The sequence below is a fragment of the Capsaspora owczarzaki genome (assembly GCF_000151315.2).
Source record: "Capsaspora owczarzaki ATCC 30864 unplaced genomic scaffold supercont2.4, whole genome shotgun sequence".
NCBI lineage: Eukaryota > Filasterea > Ministeriida > Capsasporidae > Capsaspora > Capsaspora owczarzaki.
The window spans coordinates 1,287,864-1,310,439 of NW_011887295.1; the positions used below are offsets into that span (position 1 = coordinate 1,287,864).

Consider the following 22,576-nt stretch of genomic DNA (forward strand, 5'->3'; position numbering starts at 1 on the left):
AATCACCAAGGATACAGCAACCTCCAAGGGGTGGTAGAAGACAAAGTCATAAAACATGTAATCCAAAATGGAGGATCAGAACAAAGTACAAAGAAATCAACAACAAAGCAAAAGAAGAAGAAAAAAATCCACAAACAACCATTCAACCTACGCTTCAAAGTCACAGGGACAAGAACCAAAAAAAAAAAAAACACTGTTTCACTATTGTTGGCTGTTTTACGCAAGCCCTTGAGCAGCAAGGCTGGCAAAGGAAGTCAAAAGCGCGGCTGCTTGCTCGGCTTCAAGAGTAGCGCGCGCTTCCTTGAGCCAGTCGTTGGCCAGACGGCGCGGCCAGCCTTTGAGCTGATTCAAGTGCCGTGCGGCGCTGTCGAGATCGCCGTGGCGGATGTAGTACTCGGCGCGGGCAACGATCGAGTCGGGATCATCGCCGGCGACAAGTCCTTTACGCTCCAGCATAAAGACGCTAAAGAACGAGGACAGGGCATGCGCAATCACGCCATCCTCGGCTTCTGGCACGAGGGCAACACGTCGCACAGCGCGCTTGACATTCTCGAGTCGGAGAGTGAGGAAGGAGAGCGTGCGCGGACCGTGGTCCAAAACGGCCTCAGGAATGCTGTCGAGGGCAGTCTGTACCATCGCACTGCCAGCACCCGCAATGCGCAGCGCCTCCACCTCGGTGCGGACGGGCAGTCCCGCCTTCAACTTGCTCGCCAGGGCCGTCGTCGTGAGGAAGAACTTTTGGGTTTCCTGGCTCTGGTAATGGGCATGCGCTTGGGTGTCGAGCACAGACTCGAGAGCTTTCGTTCGGACAAGCAACGATTGCAGCACAGCCAGTCGTTGGGCTCGCTCTCGGCCCAGAGCGAGGGCGGAATGCAACTCCCACTCCTCGGAAATGTCCTTCTCGCGAGCCTTCAGCTCGGCAGCAAAATTGGCAGTCAACGCATCCTTCTGGGTCGCAAGTCGATGCTGCAAGTCATGTGCGAAGGTAGCCAGCAACTGCTCGCGTTCGTGTTTGCGCGTTTCCTGGTGATCCCGGACTGCAGCGGCGAGCTCTGTGGCGGCACGTTGTCGGATGTGTGCTAGTTGTCGAGCCATCGCTTCGTTAGACACTGTGCCATCGATAGAGGCCACGTCGAGGTCGGTCACAGACGAAGAAGAAGAAGAAGAAGAAGACGAAGAAGAAGCCGTGTTGTCGGCAGACGCCCGAATGACGCGCTCGAGCTGCTCGACACGGTGAAGCATCTCGGTCAAGTCAGTTGGCTGCGCAGCAGCGCTCTCGTGGCCGACGGGGTGGGACGAGGTGTCTGTTGGCGTGTGCAGGGACGCTTCTGCTGCGGCGGAGCCAGGGGCGACAACATCTGCCGGCAAGTCGGTTGCGGGAATGGCGGCCAAAGCAGCAGCTACGACGGGTGCTGCTTCGCCTGCAGGTGCAGTGGTGTCTGGAGTGGCGGCGTCCGCTGTGGCAGGCGCTGGTGCAGCATCCACTGCTGGAGTAGCAGGGGCAGCTGGGTTGGTCTCTGCAACCACAGACTCTGCGGCAGTCGTGGCAGGGCTCACAGCAGCGGCGGCGGCAGCAGCGGTCGCCTCTGACTTTTCAGCTGCGGGCTTTTTGGTTGACTTGCTGCTGGCTTTGACAGGCGGTTTGCTCTGTGACAGCAAAAGCGGAAAAGGACAAAAAAAAAGCATCAAAGTGACTAGAGTGAGTGATCCAGGGATTTTTTTTCGACTGGGCTGCTTCTCTTCTTTTGGAGAATGACCGGGTTTGACGGTTCAGAGGATATGCTGTCTGCACGGAAAATCGAAAACCACCTACCTCCTCAGGCTTGTCTGCCTGCTCTGGCTTGGCCTTTTCCGCCTTGACGCTGTCTGCCTTTTCAACCTTGTCCACCTTCTCCGTCTTTCGAATCTCGGGCATCTTGTAGCCTTGGATGGGCTTGGGTGGGGCGACAGGAGCTGGAGCGAGCTTGACGGGAGCGGGTCCGACAATTTGCTCGCCGTACGGGACGTGTTTGCGCACGGCATCGCGGGCGTCTTCGCTAACGCTGGTCAGAGCCAGGCCTGCGGCAGCAGCTGTGACGAGCACGCCGGTGGCAATGAGGATGGCAGATCTGCCCGCGCCACTGCTGCCGCTGCCCGACGAGGACGAAGAATTGTCTCCGGCTGTGAATGAGCGAGCGCCACCCGCCGCTGCCGACGATGACGGTGGCTTGTTGGATGCACCCGTTGTCGGCGCAGACGCGAGTGCGGCAGTCCGTGTCGCGAACGCGCGCACCGTCGTGTTCGGGGTTGCAGCCGCGGCGACGAGTGATCGCCGTGACGCCGGCCTCAGCGCAAGAGCAGCAAGCATGTTGGGGTTTGTTTCGGATTGCCTCAACAAGCGGAATGAAAGTTTTTTGGGGGGTTGTTTGTTTTGCTTGGAGGGTGGTCCTTTTGGCTATGAAGGGGGGGGGATAGCAAGACGAAGAACGAGAACGAGAGCCTGTTGACAGAGTCAAGAACAATGGTGAGCGAAACGAGGATCAAGTTCAAGAAAGGGGGAGCATTGTTGACGTTGTTGTTGTTGTTCTGAGTGAACAGAGTCGGAAGAAGGGGAGAGTGGACGAGTGACAGCGAGAGAGAGAGAGGGCATTGAGAGATCGCTGAATCCAATGCAACGCCAGCCAAAAAAAAAAAAAAAAAAAAAAAAAAATCATGCATTGTTGTTTCAAAGCCAATGGTGCATGAAAGGCGGGTGGGAAGGGGGATCAGCGAGAGAGAGAGAGAAGGAGGGGTGAGTACGATGGAGAAGATACTCGGAGATAGAGAGTGAAAGAGAGAGTGTGTGTGAGAGAGAACGATTTACAGGCCGAAGACAAAGAAAGACTGGATTTGCTCGTCTCAGAAGCTGAGATGTGAGAGTAAAACGCGAAAGAGCGAAAACAAGCACTGCAAGTAAATTAACAGTAGCAAAAGAGACGTTGAATGCAAAAAAGTGCATTGGCTGATTGTCAGTGAAAAGCTCAACTCAAAGCTCAATGCTTTCTGGCTTTTGAGCCTTCCGATCGTTGTTCATTCGGTGTTAGTATCATTGTTCTAATAATTATTACTATTATTCACTCATTCTTCATTTTGTTATCTGGATGGACGACGCTGTTGCTCAACCGCCGCTGGACGAGCACGCAGCCGCCGTCAATAATGCAGCAGATAGCACGACAGACAGCACGGACAGCGCTCTCGCCGCAGTCATTGCCGAGTCGGCCAACACGCCGTCCGTGCCAGTGCCAGGCCCAGTGCTGCTGCACGCGCCCGCTGGCCTGACGATTGAGGCGATCGACGGGCTGCTCTTTGAAGTGGAAGCAACGACAGGCTCCACTTCCGCTGTTGCTACTGCTGCTGCTGATGTTGCTGCTGCTGCTGCTGCTGCTGCTCCAGAACCAACAGTCACACGCAAGCGCGTTGGGACGAACGTGCGCTACCTGCAGCAGCCTCAGAGCGGGGCAGCTGCTCAGGCCTCCGCCTCTGCCACGGCGAGCCTCATGCCGTGCACCTTCTCGGGACGCATCTGCGTGGCAGATCGGATTCCTGGGTATGGATTCTGCGCTCGTCACATTCTGGAGGACACCACTGCGCCGTGGCGACAGTGCCAGTTTGTCTCGAGCGTCACTGGAAAGCGCTGCCCAACGCCAGTCTCCACCTCGGCCGAGGTGATGTGCTGCGATGTTCACGTGCAGATCATGAACATGTCGCACGGTGGTGGTGCTGTTCGTCAGCCAAACCCCTCCTCTTCCTCCTCCTCCTCCTCCTCGGCGGCGGCCGAGTCCGTCGCGGCGGCCTCTTCGGCTGCTGTTGCTGCTGCTGCGGTTGCTGCTTCTGCTGCGGCTGCTGCTCTGGTTGCTGCCCAGCGGAAAAAGCGACCAGTCGAAGAGCTGTCTGCGGACGAGCTGACCAAGGTCAATGCAGCAAACAGCCAGTTGGCAGCAGTCCAGCAGCAGCAGCGAAAGCGAGTCCGGTTTTTGCAGACGCTGTCCGCACTGGGTGTTTCTGAAGAGAGCACAAAGATGCTGCAGGTGAAGCATCTTACGCAGACTACCAACAAACGCATGGGTGCCTCCCACGAGGCAATGCAGCTCGCAGCATCATCACTCAACGCCGGTCGCGATGGTACGTACCTGCTTTTTCGGCCTGCTCCTGTGTCTCATTCCTCTTGCATGCTAACGTTGCCGTGAAAATCCGTGTGTGTTGCGATTCCGAATCAGAAGACTCGAGCGACGAAGACATGGTCGAACCAGACGAAGAGTGGTTTTGCTCGAACGAGGAGGCTACTGTTCCAGGCCCTGACTCGTCCCTGGAACCGTTGGTCTTGCAAGATGATTTCCTACGTATTGATCCTCTCCGGTACGAACTTTTTTGTTCAAGTCCTTTTTCCAGAGTTGTGTTTTTGTCTTTGAAAATGCTAAAGGCGCTCAACCTCTCGTTGTGGTTGTGGAACAGAAATGCTGAAATCCTCTCTGAAAAGGAACTGTATGAATACCGAATCTCGTGCATGGAACGAATGCGCGAGCTCTACACGCAACAATTTCAGCGGTTGACGGACGTGCTGGAGCGCAAGTGTCGCTCGCTTGCCCGTACGGCTGAAGAAATTGCAGGAACGCAACTTGCGCAGCTCCCGCCCAATGCGTCAAAGTACATGACCGACAGCCTATTGGAATCCGTCGTTTCGTCGCTCTCCGATCGAGAGGGCACAATGCCGTTGCTGACTGTCTCAACCCATCAGCTCAATATTAAACGCCACCGTCGGGCAGTGGATGTGCACAACGCTCTCGCTGCCATCAGCAAGCGCGCCATCAGCGAGCAATTTGACGCGAGCGCGAAAGATCAGCCAATGGCCGTTGTCTGCGCTTTCGACAACCCGCTTGGTCGAGGCTGTCTGAACTCACCTTTGCCGCTTTCAAAGTACTGCAGTTCACGTAAGTTTTTACACGTTGCTCTTATTTGATGCGATAGGTGTGAAAAGCGTTTCACTTCTTGGCAACTGACGCATGTTGTTTTTTTCCATTTCTTCCTTGCAGATATTCTCAAGGATCCGTTGCAAGTCTTGTTTCGCCAATGCCAGTTTACCGATTCTCGCTCGGCACAAGAGACCGGGCAGCCATTGGCCTGCACCACGCCGGTGCTGGTCTCCCAACATCCCCCGCTGTGTGCAAGCCACCTTCACCTTCATGCCTTCCCACAGCTGGATGCACGACGCGACGAAGCCAATTCGGCTGTGGCCGCGCAGGTTGCCGCCACAGCTCGTGTCACCGCGCCACTCAAACGGTCCAGCCGAGACTCGATCAGCTCCAGCAGCTCGACATCCAAACTGCGACGACCCGTTCCAGATCCTCGGCCACCCTCTGCTCCCTCCCCCATGTCAGATGTCACAATGATGTCTACCAATTAAGTTAACCTTGCTGTTCCCATCTCTCCTTTTTGATATTTCGTGTGGTGCAACGTTGTTGTTGTTGTTGTTGTTGTTCGATCAACACTTGAGTTTTTTTTGTTTTGTTTTTCTCTGTTTGTATTTCTTCAAGACGTTCTGTGCGTGCGAATTGATCGAGTCAAAAACGAACACAATGAGAAACCAGGAATGCTGTTTTCCCTTGCTTCCATCCCAGCTCACACCTCACACTCAGCTTCAAGTGCGCGCAACGTGCTTGGAAATACGTTGAACAAACACGTCGGGAGTAACAACGTCGACGCCGGCCTGGAGCAACGAAGCGCACGTGGCAACATCCTGCACCGAATTGGTCCAGACGTGCACTGGAATGAGCGTGTACGAGTCGGCGGACTGAATGTTGCGCGGCAAGGCGTTGATCTTGGCTGCGAGCGTCTGCGGCGTTTCAAAGGTGCCGCTCCACAGGTTGTAGCGTCCGCCAATCACAGGCTTGCCGTTCATCCAGGTCAGTGAGCCGTTGAGCAGGGCATAGTTGTCGTAAGGGTAGAGGAAGACCGCGTCGACGTTGGGCTCGGCGATCAGACTGTCGAGGTTGTTGGTCGGGTTGTCGTTGTCGGTGGTGATGACATTGACAATCCGCAGATCGGTCGCCGCCATAAAGTCGGACGTCAGCGTCGAGAACTCGGCCATGTTGGGCAGGCTGTTGGGATAGCCATAGCCGAGGCCCGAGGGCGCGGCGACGAAAAAGTCGCGGCCGGGCATGCCAGCCGTGGTGCCGTTCGAGGCCGTGTCGTACAGGTACTGCATGACGGCAGGAGCGAGCTCGAAGAGCGCTGGAGAAATCGTCCATCCAAGGTTGGTCTTGCCCTTGGCGGTGGTATTGTACCAGGCCATAAAGCTGGTGAGCAGCCACTGAATGTTGTCGCCGTCCGTCATCAAGAAGCAGACAGTGTGGACGGCCGGCGGCGGCGACGGCACGTCATTCGCATGCGTCTTTTGGGTGAGCGCAAACGTGCTGGACACATTCAGGTTGGCCAGGACGGACAGGTTGATGGCCCAGTCCGCAGCATGCACGACGGCGTGGTGCTCCGAGGCAAACCCGACCAATCCGTTTTCGCTGACACCCCAGCCAAACAGCGCGGCAAGCGGCGACTGGTCGAGCCGAGAGAAGGCGCGTTTCGCGGTGGCAGACGCGTTCAGATCGCTCGTAATGAAATAGCTGAACGACTGAGAAAACACAGTCCAATCGCTGAGCTGGTCTGGCATGGCGGTGGTCTGGAAGGTAATGGTCGTGTTGCTGAAGGCGGATCCGAATGTGTCGAGGGCCCAATCAAAGCTGCGACCGGTCGAAGCGCGGACGTCGTAGAGCTGGACAAGGCCGAGCGATTGCAGGAGCGGCACGTTGGTGGGATCGGTCGCAATGGCGCCTGGCACGGCGGCGCACACGGACAGCGCGACGTTGACCGAGTCGCCGAACGACGGGTTGGCGCCATCGTACAGGACAAACCCGGCAATGGACGAGCGGAAGCGGGTGAGCACGGCGGTGAGGTTGCGCTCGATCGAGTGGTCGGGCGTAACGCCGAACGAGAGCGCGGCCTGCTCCAGCCACAGCACAAAGTCCTGCGAGGTCCCCGCGAGCGTGCTGTTCGACGAGAAGCGGTAGAGCGCAGGTCGGCCGTTGCGTGCAAGCTGGCCCTGCAGCGTGTTGACAAGCACGCGCTGGGCGACGGACAGGTACGCGTCGTCAATCGTCACGACGACCGCGGCGGGAAGCGGCGAGCTCGGGTACGGGCTGCCGGCAATCCGCTTGGCATGAGCGGGTTGGCCGCCCACGCCTGCGAGCACCACGAGCACCGCCACCAGCATCATCATCATCATGTGCATCATCATCATCTTTGTCATCGTTGGCGTTGTCATCGTCAGCTTGGGGCTGGCACGCACGGCGGCGACGCGTGCTGGGATTGAGCCGCGGCGCATTGTTAATAAATTGCCGTTAAATGATGGCTGGAGCGGGTTAAAAAAAAAACAATCAAACGTTAAAGATCAAAACAAACAAACGCAACGCAACGAATTCGATCAATAAAGTTGGTTACAGCACAAACCAGAAGGGAATAAAAAAAAAAGTGGAATGAAGAACGACCGAGTTTACATTGAGACCGAAAAACGCCTCTCGGAAATCGACATCTGCCGCGATTTCGGCGACTCTATTCGAACGCCCTCCCTCCCCCCCAAACAACAGCAAAGTCATCGCAATGCATAGTGTGTGTCAAGTCGGGGCAGCGGTTGAGAGAGTACAGTCCAACAAGCTTGGCCCTTCGGTTTTTTTTTTTTTTTCGTTTTTCTGGTCCTGCCTTTTCCTGCGAACATGCAATTCCACAATTCTGCAAATTTGTTTGGTTTTTTTTTCTCTGTCATCCAATAAAGATCGCTCCGAAAAAAAGCGAATAATTGAGAGAAGATCAACATTCTGCTTTTGGATGCGATTTCATTCCATCTTTTTTTTTTTTTTTCTTCTTCTTCTTCTTCTTTTTCGTTCTTCTTTGTCTTTTCATCATGGTCAAAGCACAACCCGTCGTGGCTGCGAAGGGCATTCGCGTGCTGCTCTCCCGCATTGGAGGTGAGTCGTTTCCTCGGAAATCCGCCCGTCTGCAACGGAGGATGTCATCATGCAATGTAACGAGAAGCCGGAAGCCGGAAGACAGAGGAGCGAAGGAGGGCAACAGCGTTTGTTTGGATGTTCGCCAAGACATTTGTTGCCGTCTCGCTTTTTTCGCTTTTTTGCTGTGTTGCTCTTGTTCTGCGCGTCCCAACGAACGGAACACGCCGCAAAAACGACGACGATTTCCTGACAAGCAGACAAAGCATGAAAATGATCAAAGCGAAACAGAACAAGAATGAGCCTCAAAAGAAAAAGAACAAAAGAAAAAGAAAGAAAAAAATCCGAAATAAATCAAAGTTTCGATGACGCGAGCGTTTTGAGCGTTGTTCTATGACGTGAAAGATGGCTTCACCACACATGCTCTGACCTTTTGACCTTTGACAATTAAAATTGTTTATGTGTTTTTTGTGCAGCGCTCGCGGGCCCTGGCGCCAAGACGGCGTCGCAGTCGACGACCACGCGAACCTACGCGACAACAACGACAACCACCAGGGCCGCCCTGCAAATCCCGCCGACCTTCGACGCGACGACCAAGACCACGGGCGCGGGTGCTGCTGTGCTGCCGTACGCCAACATCCCCGTGTCGCCGGCGTACGCAGCGACGCGCTCGGGCAACAACAGCGTCTCCATCCAGGCGGCGCACGGCCCGTCCCCGCTCGTCCACCCCGCCGTGATTGAGCTCGGCAGCCATCACCATGCGCGGCTCTTCCACTCGTCTGCGTCCCAGGCATCCCGCTCAGCGGCCTACCGACGCCTCCACGGCGAGCACTCTGAGCCGGTCGCCGTCGCCATGCCCATCAATGGCGCGTTCCAGTTTGGCGAGATGGTCCGCCGCGCGTTCGGCAACTCCGCCGGCTCGCTGGCAGCCACCCTCGGCGCTGTCGGCCTTGCTGTTTGTCTAGGTATGGGTGGTATTCTTTTGGTTGTTGGGGGAAGTTGGCTTGGGAGTTGGATCCGGTTCAATCCAAAAATGGACGGTTGGCGTTCAAGTTCCTCGTCCCTCACCACCAGACCTTTTGCTTTTGTTGCTGGCTTGACATTTCTGTGCCAACTCGTCGTAGCGTTCAAGGACGTGTTTGCGCACGATCGCGAATCGGCGGACACCGCCGACGCTCCTGCTCCCTCTCCCCACGTTGTCAACAAGCCCCTGGACCCCGCCGCTAACGTGCGCTTCCTGGAGGCCCACAACGACGCCCTTGTCGACCACAACGTCAAGCTCATGAGCACCCAGGCCGACATGGCTGCCAAGCTTGAGTCATCTGAGTCTGCCATCGCTCGTCTTCACGAAGAGGTGCGTTTGTTGCTGTTTTCTTCTTGACTTGCGGATGTCTTTCATTGCCTTTTCTCACCTCTCGTTTCTTCATTCATGCGTTTTCTTTTTTTGTTTCTGCTTTCTGTAGATGGAGGCAGTTCGAAACCAGCTCGCTTTAGAGCAACAGCGCTTTGCGCTTGAGACGCAACGACAACAACACGAGTTTGAAGTGGCGATGCAACAACATCAACACCAAGTCAGGCGTTTAGAAGACCAGCAAGTCATGCTGGAAGGTGAAATCATGTGTATCGCGTGCAACGATCAGCCAAGGAACGTCACCTACGGCTCGTGTCGGCATCATGTGGTTTGCACCGACTGTGACACTAAAATTCTGCGAAACGGCAATGCGTGCCCGGTATGCCGCGCCGCGATCACTCAGCGTGTTCAGCATTTTGTTACGTGATTGCACTCTCACGCAAAGAGGCGCTTTGGCATTGTCGAATAAAACCATTTCCCAAAGCGAATCGGTCTCACCACTGTCATCCTTTGTTTATTTATGAATCAAGAAGACCGTCAGCGATTGTGCGAATGGTGGTCCAAGACGCGCTCAGCTGAAACGACAAAACCAACGGCAAGCATGTGAGTCAGCGACTTTGCCGAATTTTCTACAAAAAACGAAAAAAAAAACCAAAAAAACGCAAACAAATTCACAGCGCACTGTACCTCTTGATTTCCAACCACCTGGGACGATGCTAGTAACTGAATTGCTTGAGGCACATGTGCGAGATAGATATGCAATAGCCGTGCCTCCAGCGCGACACACTGCCGCGCAAACACTGATCGAGGGTCTTTTCCGAAAATGCTAACTCCGGCATCAATGTCACCACTTGCGGCCAAGGACGTGTGTGGATTCGAAGCAGTGGGAGCGAGAGTCTGTGAGGCAGGGCAAGTGTACGGTCAGTAACGAAGGAATGAAGCATTCTACAAACAAGCAAACAAACAAACAAACGAAAAAAAAAAACATCGCGGCCAAACCTCCAGCCCATCGTCCTTCTTGGAGACGGCACCCTTGAGCGTGCGCATACTGTTCTTCAAAAAGGAAGACGCGCGCACAAGATGTTGATCTTGACTGCCTTTCCCGGCCCTGTCTGTAACTCGATGATACAGATCCTGTTCGATTTGCTCGTTCAGTGAGTTGTTGGTCGATTTCACGAGATGAAAGATTGGATGGACACAAAAAAACGATATACTCCAAACCTTAAAGCTGGAAATGACGTCGAGCATGTAGTTCAGGTGATCAGACACGGATTCCTCTTCGATGTCGGCCTGCAGTGGCGCAAGGGGAGAAGTCAATGAAACGTCACGAACGACCATGTGCCCAAAAGCAAAGGACGTACTTTAGAAGCAGCTGTTTGGGCGACGCGTCCGAAGGATTGGCCAAGCTGCACGAATGATTTCGCAAGCAGCTCGCAATGCGCACATGCAGGATCCCAAGTATGGGTGAGAGGTGATTCACTGTTGTTGTTGTGCAAACACCAAAAGGCCGCATGCATATCCGGCATTGAGTCAAATGAAACGCATTTGAGTGAGAAGAAGCAAGGCGCGAAAATACGTACCCGAACTCGGCTGCAAGTCGGTGCATATCTGCCTCCAATTCTACAAGAAGGAGTTCCAGCGCATAAAGCAGCAAGTCAGTTAAGCGGCATGACATAAATGGTGCCAAAACCAATCAATGGAACGAGTCGCATACCTCGCGACCGCAAAATCATTCTGTCGCAGACTTGCACAAGCAACTCAAACCCATCATACAGTCTTCGTGTCTACATGAGCAAAGGAGAGTTTGATCCAAGAATTGGTGGTGAGATCACTCGGTGGTGCTGTTGATTGGGGGGGGGAAGGGACACGATGCAAGATTGAAGAAACACAAACCTTCTCTCCAAGATCAACAATCTGCTCGGGCGTCAGACTGGGTCCCTCTGGAAGAATAATTGCCGGTTCTTCTTTGACATCCTTGAAAAAGAGCTTGAACTTTGCCAAAAAATCCTGCACAGCACGAAAGTTAGCAGCAACAAAAACAAAACGTCGCAATCTCGTGCATCTCAATCACTGCAGTTACAGGAGAGGTGTCGGAAAGGAAAAACTGCAAAGCATCGTCATCTTTTAGCACGGGATGCCGGCCCACAAAGTTCAGCAGCCGTCTGAGGGAAATTTGACGGGATTCCAAAAATCGATCGTCGTGCTCTGCATGACCAGAAAAACAAATGAGTTGTTGTTGTTGTTGTTGTTGCTCCACCAAACAAGGACACAAACAAAAAAAAGTAAGAGGAGTCTCTCACCTCCTATCTTGCCCTTCTTCGGGAGCTGCGGCAGTATGCGGAAAGGATACCTCCGAACCAAGTAATCGTCGAGAGCCTCGAAATCAGTGTATCGCCGAATGACTTTCAGGCCACGGGACTTGGAAATGACCGTGTACGTGTTATGTTTGAAGATCAGACCGGATTTCTCGCGAACTAATGCGAGCTCGATCGATTCCCACTGCAGAATGTGGCTAAAGCTGCTGTTGTATCGACGGGCCACCTCGCGCGCCCGATGAATGCGCTGCGTTTGATCTCCGGGCGTCGTCGATATGCTTGTTGTAGGAGATGGAATGGAGGTTGCTGCCGCGGAGGGAAGCGATTCTTTCGAGGCAGTCGGTGAAGATGAAGCCGCCATTCCGCCGCTCGTCGACTTGCTGCGTGGAGGGCGTTTTGGAGTGCTGCCCCCTTGACCGGCATCCGAAACGGCGTCGCTGGGGTTGGACCCAGCCGCACCCGGCCCGCTTGCAGACGGCGAAGAATCGAATGGAAACACTTCGTCAAGAGCAGTCTCGGCAATCCATTCTGGCAAGATGGAAAAGCTCGTGATGCCGCTGGTGTTCCATTCTGCCTGGCGTCGCAGAGACTGCAACTCGAGGAACAAGTCGTTGACATCTCGGAGCTGCGGAATCGGGAGCTCTGGCAAAAATCAAAGTCAATGTTCCCAAAAAAAAAAAAATCCAAGTCACTCCAGCGATCAGTCCAAAGCATTCAGTCCAAACCCCTACCTCTTAGTTTGGCGAGCTCTGCTTCGCTAACAGGATAGCCTCGCTGGACCAATGCAACGAGAGCGAGTGCTGCGAACAATCCATCGCGTGCCAGGCATCCATTTTGGGCTTCGTCCACGACGTTCCAGACCTGCGAAACCAGCAACAGTCGTCCCGAATGGGAGACGAGCAAGTTGAGTTGAAACCACAATACAAGCCAATCCAATGCATGGATGTTTTGAATTGGGTCGGGACAATGGAGCCAAGTGGCTTTGGGTGCTGCGAGATTGAATGCTGAGCAACAATTCGACCTCAAACGACCACACTCACATCGGCGAGCACAGTCCGCGGCAGTCCTGAGCGTGACAAGATGCAGTGAACAGCATCGCTTGAGACGAGAGCGCTCGACGTGGCGACGCGGCTGGACGGTGCCGATGCATGATAGGATTCTGGTGACCCGGCCACCGCAGCCTGGTACAGCTGGATGTACAGCGGCGGCTGCTGTTGCACTTTGAGATTTACAGAATCAAGACATCAGGGGGGCAATACAAGTAGGAAATCGGGTTTGCAAAGTGAGCGCGGCGAGGGCAAAAACAAGTGCTGCGAGATTGAAATTGCGGATCAAAGTTACAGGTTAACGCGAGCGACAAGAGCGGCATTGAATAAAGAGGAATGACTGACAATACTTCGACTGGTATGGATGATCCATGAGAATGTAGTTTGTTAGTGGTTTTACTGTTGATACAATGATTTTGGTACAACAAAAAATAAAGCGCTGCTTGCTTTTTCGGCTTCACCAAAACGAGAAACGAGACGGTTCTGCTTGGTGCCTAGAAAAGGGGCTGTGCTCAATAAATACATGCATCAGGCTACCGACCAGCGACAGCCGATTGCCATCGTGAACGGCCGGCTTGTTCTGCTAGAGTCGCTTGCCATGCCGTGTCTCGGACCAGTCACTGAAACGACTTCCCGATTCAGAGAAATCCGACATTGGCATTGCATCGCCTGCGTAATAGTTGGTGCCGGTCGTTCTAGGGGAAGGTACAACTGCAAAAATGAGTGCAATGAAAAAAGGCAGTCAGCAATCAAACAATACGAATCCCTCTCACATGAAATCTTTGGGCGCTGTGCGCTTCTTGGGTGGATTCGACACGCTAGGAATGGTTGATGCAAAAGGGTGCATGGTGGAATGAGGCATAGGGGCCGCAGTAATGACGGAAATTGATCTAGCAGTGGTCGACTGCGACTTGCCAGAGCTGGACTTGCCAGAGCTGGACTTGCCAGCGCTCGACTTGCCAGCGCTCGACTTGCGTGTCTGGTTCCCACCAGATCCTTTGGCACGACGAGACCCGCGTCCACGTCTGCCCCTGCGCCCTGAGAACGAACGCCTGGATGCGCTGGACGATTCAGATGATCCTGCAGCGCTGTCGATGGATGCACGAGAGCGTTTGGTTTTCGTGCCACGAGCGGCTTTGGGAAGGAATTGTGCGCGATAATCAAATCCGGATGAGGCCGAGCCGAGTGGCTGGAAGTTGGCCAAAGGACTGCTGCGACCACCTTCGTCCGAGTCGTCATCATTCAGATCAACATCGTCGTCCTCATCCTCATCCTCATCCTCCTCCTCGTCGTCATCGTCGAATTCCTCAAGGTCGTCGACATCATCCGCAGCACCCGCCATCATGCTGTCACCCGCAAACATGTCTGCTGCGCTGCCGGGCTGGTCTTCCTCGTCTGCGTGAATGTCATTCGCAAAACGGTTGCTGCCGCGGCTGGACGATCGCTTGCCAAAATCATCACGCGCAAACGTGTTCGAGGCACTTCTTGGTTGTTTTGACGTGTGAGCGGAATCGGTCGAGTCCCTCATGCCGCCGCGCGCAGATGAGAACTTTCGTTGGTTGTCGCTCTCGTTGTCATCGTTATCGGACAAAATTTCCATAACAACTGGCTTGGCTGAGGAATGTAAAGGTGCAGCGCGTTTGGACAAGGGGTGGTGTTGGAATCCAGAAGATGCCTCTGAAGCGTGGCTTTCTCGGGAACGAGAATGCCTCGCGGCGGAGCTGCTGGCATCTTCAGCGTCGAGTCTCGGAGCTGGTGCCGATGAATACGAATCAGCAATGAGAGATGCATCAACATCCGCGTCTCCGACACAGGCACTCGCATGAGCCTCGATGAGATTTGCAGGAAACGAATGGCTGCAAATCGGACAGGCAATCTCGCTCACTTCTGGCGACATGACCAATGGTGGACTGACGGAGGACTGAGCAGGAGCTTCAGTGTCGTCGTCGTCCTGGAATGGAACAGCCTGACACTTTTCCGTGTGCTTGTCGAGACGAGCGAGTGCAATTCTGCGATTGCAGAACGGACACTCGGCAGAGTCGGCTGGCGAGCGATGTGTGCTCCGGGATGCCTCAATGGCTCGGGTGCAGGCAGCCTCGTGTGCATCATACTCTGCCAGAGGTACGCAAACTTGGCAAGCCGAGCAGGTCTTGTCCAATATCTGCAAGAATGCACAACCAAGAGAAAAATGAGCTTTCATCGTAATCGACCTTTTGAGCCATTTGGCTTTGAAGCGCAATACACGAACGATGTACAAACCTGATTCGCTGGCCGATACACAGGGTAGTCCTCGTCATCGGAGACGATGGCTCGGGCACGCTTGGCCGGTCGGCTCACAGCAGGAATGGAAAGTTGCGTGACGCGCGTTGCCTCATCCTGACCAGCGTCGCTGTCTGAATCTGGAGAAGTAGAGCCAGTCTCGAGCGGCCGTTTTGAACGAGGGGGTGACGGCGAGGGCAACTTTGCCGGGCTCGGTGTTGCGGCAGCGAGTGTAAGAGTTTCCGAAGTTCCGCTGGACGTTGTGTTTGCACCATTCGTACCATCATGAAGCGAGGTAAGATTCGTCGTTCGTTGGTCAAAGGACGGATGAAACACCACAGACGAGCTTGGTTTGACAGGCGAGGGCTTTGCAGAGCTTCGGAGTGGCGACAAGGCTGCAGTAAAGTCCACCACACTCGATGCACCCAGCTGTTCGTTCAGCGCCGAGACTCGAATATGGTGCCACAGTGCAGACCACAGACTTGAAATCAACTGAGACTGGGAAGGGACCCTCCACACGGGGATTGAAGGCGGAATTGGCCGACGAAGCTGAGGAAGATCAGGAAACTCGCAGGGCACGCCCAAGTCTTCGGGAGCGTGAGCAGCCCCACCGGCCATTGATGCAGCTGCCGGTGGGGATGGAGGATTGAATGACGGGCGAGAGCTCGACTTGGCAAAATACGCGTCAAGAGGACCAGACACGCGAGACGGCTTGTCGCTTTCGGAAGATTGGGTGTTGGCTGAATAGACGGCGGTGCGCCGAGATACAAGGGACTCTGGTCGTGGTGGTGTGCTTGTGGCAGCGGGTTGTTGAGCCTGCTTGACAAACAGTACCGTTGGCAGCTCATCATCATCGGCCTCCTCGCTGTCTGGTTGAACTCTGAACTGGCGCGGGAGTGGACGATTCCCAGGAACCCGCAACTCGTCGGCATTGTCATTAGCACCAAATCGATCCACTGACACGGGGTTTTCAGTGAGGAGGCCCGAGTGCGCAGCGTTTTGGCGCAAATCGTCGTCCAAACGCAAGGAGAATGAATTGGCGGGAGTCGAGCGCGGCGAATTGGCAACATCGGCAGTGCCTCGGTCTCCTTCGCTGTGATATCCTTGCATTTCCGTCATGGTGTTCGTCATTAAGATGCTTGTGTCTGCTTCTTGGGCTGGCGGATTGTCCCGCGCAAGACGAAGGCTTCGCTTGCTTGCACTTGCGCCGCTGCTCCGACTCGAGCTGAACGACGACGACAGCGACGACGACGACGCCGCCGGCGAGGACAAGCCAGGGTCCTCGTTGAGGCTTGTTTGGCTTGCTCCACTTGGTATGCTTGTGCTGCGGCGACCAGTGGCAGCAGTAGCAGCAGCAGCAGCAGTCTCGCTTTGGCTTTGAGCAGCATCGTCGTCGTCGTCGTCGTCGTCTTGAACGGTCCATTGCTTGGACTTGGCCAATGTTAATCGAGAGGCGGCAACAGCAGCAGATGCAGCAGCTTGCTTGGGGTTTGACTGCGACTTGGCTGAAGCGAGATTGGCGCGCGCGATCGCAGCGAGTCCAGCGCGGGAACGAGCATCCCGACGATGACCATCATCAGCACCACCACCACCAATACTGCTGCTGCTGTTGCTATTATCATCGTCACTGTCGTCATAACGGTCGTCGGGAGGACGATAGCGACCAGCCATGGTGCAAAGGGCCAAAAAAAAAAAAAGGCGGGAAATCTGGCAAAATGGAACGAGCTGACTGACTTGAGACTGACACTGAGATGAATATAAGGAGTGGACCATGACAGAAGGAGCAGTGCGTTGCCTCAAAGTGAGTTGGCCAACCCAACGAGCGTTACTGTTCATCATTGATCGTCGAATTGGATTTTGGCTCTTCTTGTCTGGTCGCTCTCTCAGACAAACTTTGTCTACAATACGCAGGCATTGTTATTTTGATCCTGTTTGTCGTACATTTGTTTGTCCGATTGGCTCAGAAATCTGTTTCCCGCCAAAAACAGCTCCAGCTCACTCTTCTCCCGGGCCGAGCAATCATGGCCAACAACAACCCACCGTCATCGCCATCACCGTCATCACCTCTCAGGCATGTCGACATCATGCAGGCGGACGGATTCACGCTGGCGAGTGGCAAGCGACGAACGGCTCGAGCGCAACCAGCCAATCCCGGCACCCACTCCCACTCGAGCCCCGGCGCCGCAGGACCAGCACGGGCACAACAGGCATCGCCAAGTGTCTCGGGCAGTGGCGCGGGTGGGTCGGGCTCAGAATCACCGCCATCGAGCCTCGTGGTCGCGCGTGTCATTGAAGCCAGGTACGAGTCAGATCACATTGTCACTATTGCCATGCGTAGCACACAAGTACATGGAATACGAGATTGCATGTGCTACGGAGGATGAAGTGGAGTTTTGGTACAGTAAGCAGACCCCCATTGGAACAATCAGACTCACATTCACTACTTGCTGGCACTCAGGAAACAACTCGAGCAGTCTGACTTTCTCGAAGAAATACAGCGAGGTACGTAGGGTTGGTTTTTAGTTCAGCGAAGGGGGTTGCGGTGGCTGATGGACTTGCTAGAATCGAGGCTAAAGTACCATTCGTTTTCGGATCAGATTGCTTTCCACAGGACGCGCAAGGAACGATCCGCGAGATTGTGTGCTATGGTATAGGTAGTCTGAGCGATAGCGTGCTGGCTCGCTATCAGTTTGCGCTCTGCCTAGCACTTCAAGAGCATCTGAAGGTTGGTTTTGAGCTTCAGATTGCACAAAAGTGTTGAATCTCAAAGCCAAATCTCACCTGTGTCGTCGAACACACTGCAGATCCCTGGCCAAGTGCATGTATTTGACCCAGTATTCACGGTACAGGATATTGCAGCTGTGCAACAGCTCGGTGGAGCCATCATTTCAGAGAACGAGGTGAGCGATTCTTTGCGCGTTTCAGCGTACTTTACGAGAGAGCGGCTGACTGACGCCGCTTTTGTCCGTTCCATGGTTGGCCAATGTGGTCGCTGCAGGAGGCAAAACGAAAAGCATCGGTGCCCACCTTGTTCTACATGCCTCACTGCGGAGGCCGGTTGTACAATAATTTGCTCTGGGCCAACTGGTCTCCTGCCGCGCTTGCCCGCGTTCTCATTCTCGGCAATCCGCTATCCCGATATGCTGAACGGTTGGGCTATATGCGCATGTGTGTGTGGGGGGGTGTGGCAAAGGAGGTGGAAAAAAAACTCACGGTGAATGTGTTTTGTGCAGCATGTCGAACGCGTCGTTCCAAACCGCTCTTCCATACATTGCGCAGGTAAAGTTCACGCGTCAGCTGCGTTTGCATGTGAATGCGACCTGCCAGCGACCGACACGCTTGTTCCAATTTTGCTGCAGGTGCTTCCCGCCGTGCGTGAAACCCCTTTGCCGTCGTTCCGGGTGCGAAATGACGTCTTTAACGATACCAGTGTTGTGAAATTCAACGTATCTGCCCTACAGGCACTACCTGAAGCGCAATGGAGCTCGGCACCCGAGCCCGTGTACGACGTTGCCGATGTCGAGTTCATTTCGGCAGCCACGGTGCCCTCGCTCGTCGCTCCTTGATTTCTATGCTACTTCATTCCTCTCATATCTATGCACAATCATCGTGTGTACCGTATTTGCCTAATATTCAAATTCGTACATGACGATTCAATCTCAGTCTTTTCCTCGCATTTTTCAATGAGCGACACACAAGTGATTATCGAGTGCCCCAGCTGCCACGCGAACGTGACTGCAGTGAAGGACCATGTTGCCGAGTTCAAGGGCAAGCGTCGGATCATTGGCTTCCGACGCGGCCAAGTGCATTGCAAATGGTACATACAAAACCAACTTTGGCAATGCAATGGATTCGTTGGGTCACCCCTTGCGGTCCCGGAAGAGAGAGATCCGGCGTAATCAGCCCACGGCCTCGAGTCCAGGCCGCATCTTTGCTCGCTCGTCAGTTTGCCAGAGCGAGGTTGTGGGCAGTGGTGGCGGTGGTAGACTCGAAGCGGGGGGGTCAGGGTGCTTGTCTACAATCCTGCTTTCGTTCAATTCTCGGCCTTCCAAGTCAGTCGTCGTCAACCCTCCCTCTCTCTCTCTATTTCCTGTTCTGATGAAGGGCAGTGAAATACGAACGACGAGTGATTGCGCGTGGAAAAGCAACAAGTGCAGTCGTGCAGTCCGACTTCATTCATCCATTCAGTGTTATGGTTTTCATTCTGAATTCACTCAAAAAAAAAAAGCCTCAGAATCTGAGATTTGTCACAAGACTCGAATCACCCTCTTATTCAGAAATCATACCATTGTTCATTATCAACTCGTTATCTCTCACTTTTTGGCTGCGAAATCAACTCCGATCTGCTGCAAACAGGTGCCAACACAAGTTCTACCCCGGCAATAGCATTCTGATTTGCTCCATTTCCTGAGACGGAGAAACGGTGTTGTTATTGCCTCTGAATGTCGCTGCCATATTGCACAAAGCGAGTGACTGTTGGCATTCGTGGAGCAAAAGCATTCAATAAAAATACGAAAACTTCACTCGGCATGAATCAACTCGGAAAGCTCTTTTATTCTCGAGCCATCAGCATCATCGTCTGAAGATCACCCTTCGATCCCCTCTTTACATTCTTCGACGCTCCTGCTTTTGTGTTCGCTGCTTGACCTTCTCGCGCTCGGCTTTTTCGCGGTCTTGCTGGGCCTTGTCGCGAGCAACCTTTTGTTCGTGCTCGGCCTTTGCCTGCATGCGCTGCTGCAAGTGATAGTCTGCCACCATGGCTTGATTGTTGTTGGCGGCAATTCCAGGAATGTCTGAGATCATGCACGCAGCAGAGCAAGCAAGATTAGAACCAACACTCCCAATCAACAAACGCAGCAGAACAACAACACAAAGCTCGTACCATCAGTTTCGCCATCCTCAGGAACATAGTCTGTAGCAACAGCAACAGGATTAGTTGATCGGAAGTGAGTGAACACATCGATGGCCTCACTTGGTCACACAGCTAACCCATACCTTCTTCATCAGAGCCGTGATCGTAGGCGTATTGTTCTAGAATGGCGTCTCGACGCTTCCGCTCCTCAGGCGAGATCTCTTTGCGTGATGCGGCCATTCTGAAACATATGCCCATTCCGTGTGAGCAACACAATCTCTGAATTGGGTTTAGCATCGAACAAACAAACGAAAGCCTCACTCTGCAGCGATCGCCGCGGTCTGTTCCCGCGAAATAGCATCGACCTTCTCTTGTGCTTTTTTGCGTTCTATCCACAACACCCAAACGTCTATAGTCAGCCACCCCACGGAAATTTGTTTCAAGTATTGTGCAACAACAACAAAACTGATTAGTTTACCGAGTGCCTGTCGATCCTTCTCTGCTGCTTGCTGGCTGATGACAATGGCACGCCAGCGTGATACCACTTGATCTAGAAACGCATCGACGGGCACATCCTATTGAGCAAGTGGAGACAGGGGAGGGAGGTGAGAGGCACATGCGTGTCAGGATCACCATTGGAAGCAAGCAGAGGGACCATCTCCACCGCGATCATCCTCAGACGAGACATCGTGATACACCACGAAAGAGTGCGTCTGCGATCAGACAATCACCACAGGCTGATCTGTGAGTGCGTGCACCGCTTGGCTTTGGCTTGCTTACTGTGAGTTCTGAGATGAAGCTCTCGACAGCCTCGCGTCGCTCATCGTCGCTCGACTCGAGTGCAATGATGCCAACCAGGTACTCGAACATGACGGCATCGTCGATCTTGAGGGTGGAGCGGAGTTCACTCTCGAGCCACTGCTTGAACGCGGCTTCCTCGGCTTCCGTTGCCATCTCCCGTCCTGCACAGCAACAGAAATTGAGACTGAGCTCCTCTCCTCTCTCTCTCTCTCTCTCTCTCATCTCGTTGGATTGACTCATGGAATGGGAAGAGAACGAGCCCCGACATTCGCATGTATTTGGTTGCTTCCTTGTCTGGAAGGCAAATCAGCACCGCAACACAACTGAAAACAACAACAACAGCCTCGCAAACAAACACGATCAAAAAGAGTCGGTGCGCTTCGCCTCTGAGTCAAACACAATCTCTGGCTGCTTGGCCGCTGCAGGGATGGAGAATGGTATTGGCGCGGGAGGAACGATATGCGTCGAAATGAAGCGAGTGCCCTCGGGATAGACGTCCGCGACAGTGAGCGAAGGTTGGCCGTGGAAACCTTCTAGCTCCATGGTCTGTGCGAGGCGTTGCTCGTATGTTTGGAGCTGAAGGATGAACCAGTTGATCGGGGAGATGATGGACCGAGCGCTTCGGACGTGCTGGAAGGCCAGCTTGAGCGACCACTTGCGCGAACGCATCAAGTACGCAATACAAACAGAAGCCGATCGCGAAATGCCTGCCACACAGTGAACGAGAACAGGCTCTTTGCGCTCGATCGCATCATGGATGAGCTGGAAGGTGGAATCAAAGAGCCCGAGCGCATCCTGAAAAGGGGAAGGGGTCACACAGTGAGCAAAACGGAGGGAGTAGCAGGAGCAAAAGGAGAATGAGCCAGGCCCAGACATCAAGCAAATCGAGAATGCCGGGTTGTTGCACAAGAGCGTGAGGGGAGTGGGGTGAAACACCAAGCAACGTGAGTTCATCCAATATTCCAGCGTAGATTTGGGCAATTACCTCGCCGAGAGCATCCTTGATTTTCAAGCTATGGTAGATGAACAGGCGCGCCTCGGCTGGAGCCCCATGCGGCACTTTTGGCGGATTGTGCTCGACGCCATTCGAGCACTCGCATCCGACCGCACAATCTTCAAAGACGTTCTCGACCTCCTCGGCGACGTTCACAATGTGCCGCACATTGGTGCGTTTGGTCAGCTCGATTTTGTTGTGCGCATTTCGCATCCCTGTGTTTTGTGTGTGTTTGTGTTGACAATCATGTCCAGAAGTGAACGCGACGTCAGTATTTCTCAGAAACAAAAACCCCTGAATGGCTCCAATAGCGTTTACCTCCGAGAAAGAGGCCTGGGACGACTTCCGAGGAGTGCGAGTTGGCGTGCTCGGCAATGTTGACGGCGAGGACGAGCTTCTCGCAGCGCGGGCACTGGACGCGGGGCAGGTCGAGCTGGCTGTGCTTGAGCTGCTCCTCGCTCAGGTCGGCCTCGGCCTCCATCTCGGGCTGCTTCTCGCCAATGAGATCGCGCAACGACAGTCCGGGCTTCTTGCTTGAGCTCGCTGACGATGACGATGACAATGACAATGACGATGACAAGGCGGTCACGGCGGACTTGACTGGCAGCATCATTGGCGGCGGCGGTGGCGGAGGTCCTCCAGCAGCACCAGCACCAGCGCCAGGTCCAGCAGTAGCACCAGCATCGGCGCTCGAACTGGCGACGTCGGCAGCGAGCATTTTACTGTGATATATACTGATAGTGACTGTGACTGTGACTGTGAATGTGAATGTGAATGTGACTGCGGATGTCCGATTGGGAACAGTGCTCCGTTCCAAAACGCCAAACTACTAAGACTGAGTTGCCCCCGTTTTTTGTTTCACGTTAGAAACAGAAATCCAACAGCAACCGAATTACAAATGCAGCGCTTTGTGCTGGAGTTGCATTAAGAAGCTCAAAAGGGCTCAGTC

At 54.0% G+C, this 22,576-nt stretch overlaps 8 protein-coding genes across 8 annotated transcripts; 3 read left to right on the forward strand and 5 right to left on the reverse strand.

Annotated features, from left to right (window-relative positions):
- Positions 1–45: 45 nt before the first annotated feature.
- Positions 46–2,479, reverse strand: CAOG_03192 (hypothetical protein). The gene is made up of 2 exons (XM_004363974.2): positions 1,814–2,479; positions 46–1,647 (listed from the first exon to the last, which is right to left on the reverse strand). The coding sequence occupies exons 1-2, from the start codon at positions 2,345–2,347 to the stop codon at positions 217–219; spliced, it is 1,965 nt and encodes a 654-aa protein (XP_004364031.2). The 5' UTR covers positions 2,348–2,479; the 3' UTR covers positions 46–216.
- A 634-nt stretch (positions 2,480–3,113) lies between these two features.
- On the forward strand, positions 3,114–5,466 carry CAOG_03193 (hypothetical protein). The gene is made up of 4 exons (XM_004363975.2): positions 3,114–4,140; positions 4,239–4,374; positions 4,471–4,946; positions 5,049–5,466. The coding sequence occupies exons 1-4, from the start codon at positions 3,120–3,122 to the stop codon at positions 5,417–5,419; spliced, it is 2,004 nt and encodes a 667-aa protein (XP_004364032.2). The 5' UTR covers positions 3,114–3,119; the 3' UTR covers positions 5,420–5,466.
- Positions 5,467–5,508: 42 nt separating this feature from the next.
- On the reverse strand, positions 5,509–7,631 carry CAOG_03194 (hypothetical protein). The gene is made up of 2 exons (XM_004363976.2): positions 7,507–7,631; positions 5,509–7,417 (listed from the first exon to the last, which is right to left on the reverse strand). The coding sequence occupies exon 2, from the start codon at positions 7,388–7,390 to the stop codon at positions 5,654–5,656; it is 1,737 nt and encodes a 578-aa protein (XP_004364033.1). The 5' UTR covers positions 7,391–7,417; positions 7,507–7,631; the 3' UTR covers positions 5,509–5,653.
- Positions 7,632–7,906: 275 nt separating this feature from the next.
- On the forward strand, positions 7,907–9,848 carry CAOG_03195 (hypothetical protein). The gene is made up of 4 exons (XM_004363977.2): positions 7,907–8,030; positions 8,486–8,974; positions 9,134–9,363; positions 9,473–9,848. Exons 1-4 carry the CDS (start codon positions 7,967–7,969, stop codon positions 9,785–9,787), a joined length of 1,098 nt encoding a protein of 365 aa, XP_004364034.1. The 5' UTR covers positions 7,907–7,966; the 3' UTR covers positions 9,788–9,848.
- A 30-nt stretch (positions 9,849–9,878) lies between these two features.
- Positions 9,879–16,731, reverse strand: CAOG_03196 (hypothetical protein; the record flags this gene model as incomplete). Its single annotated transcript, XM_004363978.2, has 15 exons — positions 14,981–16,731; positions 13,495–14,882; positions 13,343–13,416; positions 12,716–12,894; positions 12,407–12,536; positions 11,661–12,317; positions 11,441–11,565; positions 11,254–11,367; positions 11,075–11,144; positions 10,941–10,980; positions 10,722–10,839; positions 10,582–10,650; positions 10,360–10,494; positions 10,048–10,257; positions 9,879–9,935 (listed from the first exon to the last, which is right to left on the reverse strand). The coding sequence occupies exons 1-15, from the start codon at positions 16,649–16,651 to the stop codon at positions 9,879–9,881; spliced, it is 5,037 nt and encodes a 1,678-aa protein (XP_004364035.1). The 5' UTR covers positions 16,652–16,731.
- A 191-nt stretch (positions 16,732–16,922) lies between these two features.
- On the forward strand, positions 16,923–19,514 carry CAOG_03197 (SRR1-like protein). Its single transcript, XM_004363979.2, has 8 exons — positions 16,923–17,279; positions 17,439–17,482; positions 17,578–17,705; positions 17,785–17,880; positions 17,979–18,130; positions 18,214–18,259; positions 18,340–18,797; positions 19,337–19,514. Exons 1-7 carry the CDS (start codon positions 17,002–17,004, stop codon positions 18,544–18,546), a joined length of 951 nt encoding a protein of 316 aa, XP_004364036.2. The 5' UTR covers positions 16,923–17,001; the 3' UTR covers positions 18,547–18,797; positions 19,337–19,514.
- A 4-nt stretch (positions 19,515–19,518) lies between these two features.
- CAOG_03198 (hypothetical protein) lies at positions 19,519–20,806 on the reverse strand. The gene is made up of 6 exons (XM_004363980.2): positions 20,613–20,806; positions 20,311–20,407; positions 20,154–20,220; positions 19,976–20,073; positions 19,863–19,892; positions 19,519–19,773 (listed from the first exon to the last, which is right to left on the reverse strand). Exons 1-6 carry the CDS (start codon positions 20,784–20,786, stop codon positions 19,586–19,588), a joined length of 654 nt encoding a protein of 217 aa, XP_004364037.1. The 5' UTR covers positions 20,787–20,806; the 3' UTR covers positions 19,519–19,585.
- Positions 20,807–20,877: 71 nt separating this feature from the next.
- On the reverse strand, positions 20,878–22,454 carry CAOG_03199 (hypothetical protein). The gene is made up of 3 exons (XM_004363981.2): positions 21,946–22,454; positions 21,619–21,842; positions 20,878–21,428 (listed from the first exon to the last, which is right to left on the reverse strand). The coding sequence occupies exons 1-3, from the start codon at positions 22,343–22,345 to the stop codon at positions 20,994–20,996; spliced, it is 1,059 nt and encodes a 352-aa protein (XP_004364038.1). The 5' UTR covers positions 22,346–22,454; the 3' UTR covers positions 20,878–20,993.
- Between the last annotated feature and the right edge of the window lie 122 nt (positions 22,455–22,576).